Genomic DNA, 4612 nt, shown 5'->3' on the forward strand with positions numbered 1-4612 from the left:
TGCTCATAACCGTGTGGTAAGGAGGTCATCTGGCCGAGTGTGCGCTCCTGAAGCAGATTTGTCGCAGCGTTTTATGGCTTTGACCGCCATGCGATCCTCGATCCTTTCGAATGCCCATTCTGCTTCGACGAAGTCCGATTGTACTTGCAGAAGACTCCGAGTCGCGATGGTACCACCATTCATAGGCATCGAATATTCGAACCAATTCGACTGCAACGATGATAGATAGGAAAGTGAAAGAACACACTCAAGCTTGTTTCTCAAGAGGAAGTACGCCAATTCGTCCAAGAATGTGCTATCCGGCACAACAACCAGATCGTCTGATAAGTCCACCGAGTATTCGTACGGCAAGAAACCCAGCTGCTCATTAAGAAAGAAGGAGCATGGCCGTACCGAGCGAGAACCCAACGGCTTTGCCTGGCATAGATCCAACTCGTTGCTTCCAACAGCAATTTTCGAATGCGTCATCACCATGTTGCTAGCGATATCCTGGTGACGGTGAAGCAGGGAGATGGAGAAGTGATTGTGAGCGTCATATTTGGCGAAGATCGTCGCTAATGCTAGGAGGATTGGTCGTTTGATTATGTGCTCTTGCTCTTCGAAAGTCCTGATTGAGTTGTAGTGTGCTGCGGCTTTCGAAGCGTCCTTGTAGAGGCTGTATCGAGGCTCCATTCCATCCGTGACGATATCGAAAGCTTAGGTAGAGAGGGGTGAGGATTGCCAAGCTCTAGGATTGCGAGCGTGTCTTTTGAAAGCTTTCACGTGGGTTATACAGGAGAGGGGTGAGGATTGCCAAGCTCTAGGATTGCGAGCGTGTCTTTTGAAAGCTTTCACGTGGGTTATACAGGAGAGGGGTGAGGATTGCCAAGCTCTAGGATTGCGAGCGTGTCTTTTGAAAGCTTTCACGTGGGTTATACAGTAGGTTGGACGGCTTGTGCATCCTAGGATGCCCGCGCCTTGTTTAAGGGCTTGGCGTTGCTCAATTTAAGGCAAATATCCCGCATTACACCACCTCATCCAATATAATCTCTATCCCACGCGTCTGCAACTCCTCCAACATGGTCGAAGATGATCTCATTGCTCGAGAACACCACGAGATCTACTCCCGTGCTGTAGGCAAGGGATTGTCCACGGAAGACATAAACGCTGCGAGCAAAATCATCGAACAAGCTCAACCACGCGACATCTACCGCAAGCATTCGGAGATTCCTTTTGTCTACGAAGTACTCACCACACCTGGTTGGCGAGAAGAGGTTTCGGCTTTGGCGGATCGTTGGGTGACGGTACGTCTGAGGCACCATGGGCATGAGTGCACACTAATCAGGAAAACAGGACACGAAGAACATTCAACGGGCATCGACTTCTGTGGGGAGGATCGCGGAGAAGCACGGACCCGATCTTGTTCGGGCTTTCTGTATGTTTCGTTTGAAGGCTTTCAACTCGTCTGACTGGATACCGGTGTCTGAGGGAATGAGTATAGACAGAGCGAAGAACCAGACAGTCGTTTTCGTTGCCCTTGTGGAATTAAATCCAAGCAATGGATTCTTCATGCCACTAGAGAAAGGGCAAGATGTGTGCATAGATGGCAATACTGTTCTGCGGTTTCCTCCTTGCGGTGGCGGAGTCGGTCTCTTCATATGTCTGAATCTGTAATCAAGATATGTTTCATCTGACTGCACGTAATGGATTGACTGCAAGCTGGGTGGCCTGTTTATAACCTAAAGCCTGGCTGATCAATGCGATGCTTTAAGGATCACTCAGTTAGGAATGGAAACACATGCGTTAATCATTGACTTACTGGATCTCATCCCGCAGAATCTTCCTGACAAGCGCAGGTACGAACAAAACCGTCCATGGTCCATTATGAGGTGGGATGCTCACGAATTCTTGCCTGGTCAATTTCTGTTTGAGGTATTCGATACTATTATCTGCTGAGCAGGAAAGTCGGTAGTAGGAGGCGAGGCTTTGGTTCCCTATTACATGTTAAGGTCCCCAAGTCAGCGTGCGGTGAATCGGACGTTGATACTGACATAGAAGGACAAGTTCTGAGGCTCGATTATTCCACCCATAAGCGTTCAAAGTGTCAATCAGCCTGTTTACATATACCGCGATTGCGAGCATTCGTATACAGTATCTGTCCGACCGGTTGCCTATGCATATTTTCACAACCTCCAGGATTGTCGTCTCAGGAAGTTTTTCCTCTTTGCGGAGTACAGCACATGCTGAGAAGAGCAAGAATCTTTGGAAGCCAGCGAGTCTGGCGGCTAACGACGCGTCGCTTTCTCTCCCAAGTGCGGATTCAGCGTATCGCCGAACGATGTCTGCAAGTCCATGACATCCATCAGCGGAATTTCTAGTAGCACTCAGCATGGTCGCGGGACATGTTCCGTCGAGCAAAAACCCAGCTGCGTTGCCATTCTGCATGATAGGAGAGATATCTGCATCTTTGATCGATCGCTTCCAGTCGATAGCCTTCGGTGTCATGTCAACTAGCTTTGCTGCATCTTCCTCCCACAAAGCGTGGCCCGGGTTGGACTTTCTGCGACGCTTCGCTTTCGGTTCCAAGTCTTTTACTTCCCAGCGACGAAATTGATCGTGCCTTGGAGGCTCAGGTCTAACCGACAACCGCTCTGGGGACGTGGGAGGAGTAGGCTGGGTATCCGGTACCGTTGAAGAAACACAAATTGGCGATGGAATATGTGTGGTATCTTCACGTGGCGGTCGATTTGAAGGATGAGTTCTATACGAATGCTTACAGCAGGAAGAATGATGCCGCCTCAAACAGAGGAGTCTATCCTCCAGATACAGAGCGTAGTCCTCTATCGTTCCAGTGAGATTGTCAAGCTTTGTAGCCATTGAAAGATGCGGAGAATGTTTACGCAAATTGAATGGGGCCTGACTGGTTTTGAATCAGGCCGTCTTGATTCGGCGGCAAAATTTTGCCATCCAAAGAGGTATACATTGTTGTCGATCATTAACAGAACGATTGCTGTCTGGGCATAATCCATTCTGGGCTTAAGTGTAAGGCAGCTACCAAAATTGCCTATCTATCTTGCATGATGAAGCATACAACAGACGGCATAAAATGTGGCTGATCTGTAGCGTTTGCTAAGTTCATCCACCTTTGTTAATCTGCCTCTAAGGGGCATAGAATCACTAACACCGATATCTATTAAACGCCACCAACTAAATTGACAGGGATTGAGGATACGAACTTCTGCGATTCTAGCCACTGTCCATTCGTTTGGGCATATTACGATCCAGAAGAGCGGTACAAAGCACTCTCAGTCCTGCTAGTCAAATGCGTCTCATTGCAGGGCCTACACACATCACTTTCCGTTCCTGCGAAAGAACATGCAGCTCGTTATTCAGTCGTGGTCGAGTGCTCTTTTGTTTAACACACTTCTCCTACAAAAGGGCAAGAGAGCCTTAATGAAATATAACCAATTCTTCATCAAAACCTCAATTACACATCACAAGACTTCAATTACTCAACACCCTTCGAGCTCCAGGTGTGTACACAAGAATCGCTCAAAGACCTCGGTCAACTTACAACAGATACTCAGAATGTGTAACGTCGACGTAGCCACCACTATCTACCAATGCGGTGATAGAGTCAAGTCAGATGTCAAGTTTACGGCTTGTCCCAAGATGGGCACTCCCCAGTGTCCAGGTCGAGTCGAAAGACCCATGGGCTCTAGCAGAGTCAAGGGTAAGTGCGGCCGCGCAAGCTGTACGAACCCATGATGACAAACTCTCCCACTTGAGTGGTAAGTCTCTTTGCAATGAGCTGTGGATAATATCGAGAAACTTACAACTCCGATAGCGATTGGTATACAAGTGATGTAAAGAGCGGATTGACAGAAGCGTGAAGGATGGTCACATTGTTCGTTGAGTAGCTCTAGGTACGGTTTCGCCTCATAGGTTTTCCATGCCTGTACGCAAATGCGGGAGCGTGTTATGATGCTGAATAAATAACCAATGTCAATTTTCTATGGCGGCGAGTTTAACGTGTCTTAATTGTTACGGGGTCACCTCTGAAGACCTTCGGTGTGTTGGCTCAGCTGATCTGAGCTTGCGAAGCTCAGGCCTCGCTTCTGTCCTATATCTTCGTACGAAGATGAGGATACTTCTCTCTTTCTTTCTCCATCGAAACCTCCTTGTCCATAGTGGAACCAATCGATAGCATTTCCATTGCTTCCCCTTACACTCGGTAACCCAGCTCATTCGCTGCAAATCCTGGAAATTATACTTGCTTTGATCGCCGCTATTCAACGGAGTGAAAATACCCTGTATGTACATATCGTAGCTCGCCAAGATCCGGGGATCGCGATAGCGCAAATTGGCTCAGCGCTAAATCAGAATATCGTTCGGCGTCTGATACAAGTTGACGTGCTTTCTCCCGCTATAAAGACCTTCTCTAAGTAACCCGCTCCCTCCCATCATTATACCACGGTTTCTACTCAGAATGGATGATGTTAGGCGCATATAGCTTGCCACAATATCTCTCTTGTCAGCTACATCACTTCCTATCACAAACTTCCTCCTACATCTTCTTCGCCCACGAAGGAGTTCCATAACTCGGTACCTCTCTCGTAATCTTGACCCAACC

General features: G+C 48.0%; 1 protein-coding gene across 2 annotated transcripts; it reads left to right on the forward strand.

The window, feature by feature from the left end:
• Positions 1–1058: 1058 nt before the first annotated feature.
• On the forward strand, positions 1059–1653 carry AAFC00_001977 (uncharacterized protein; the record flags this gene model as incomplete). Of its 2 annotated transcripts, XM_069341239.1 has the most annotated exons (3): positions 1059–1283; positions 1333–1414; positions 1481–1653. In XM_069341239.1, 3 exons carry the CDS (start codon positions 1059–1061, stop codon positions 1651–1653), a joined length of 480 nt encoding a protein of 159 aa, XP_069204755.1. The 2 variants fall into 2 exon arrangements, with proteins under 2 accessions (XP_069204755.1, XP_069204756.1); XM_069341240.1 differs by having other exon boundaries at positions 1333–1653.
• Between the last annotated feature and the right edge of the window lie 2959 nt (positions 1654–4612).

Source organism: Neodothiora populina, assembly GCF_041146345.1.
Source record: "Neodothiora populina strain CPC 39397 chromosome Unknown canker_contig_13, whole genome shotgun sequence".
In the NCBI taxonomy this organism is placed as follows: domain Eukaryota; kingdom Fungi; phylum Ascomycota; class Dothideomycetes; order Dothideales; family Dothioraceae; genus Neodothiora; species Neodothiora populina.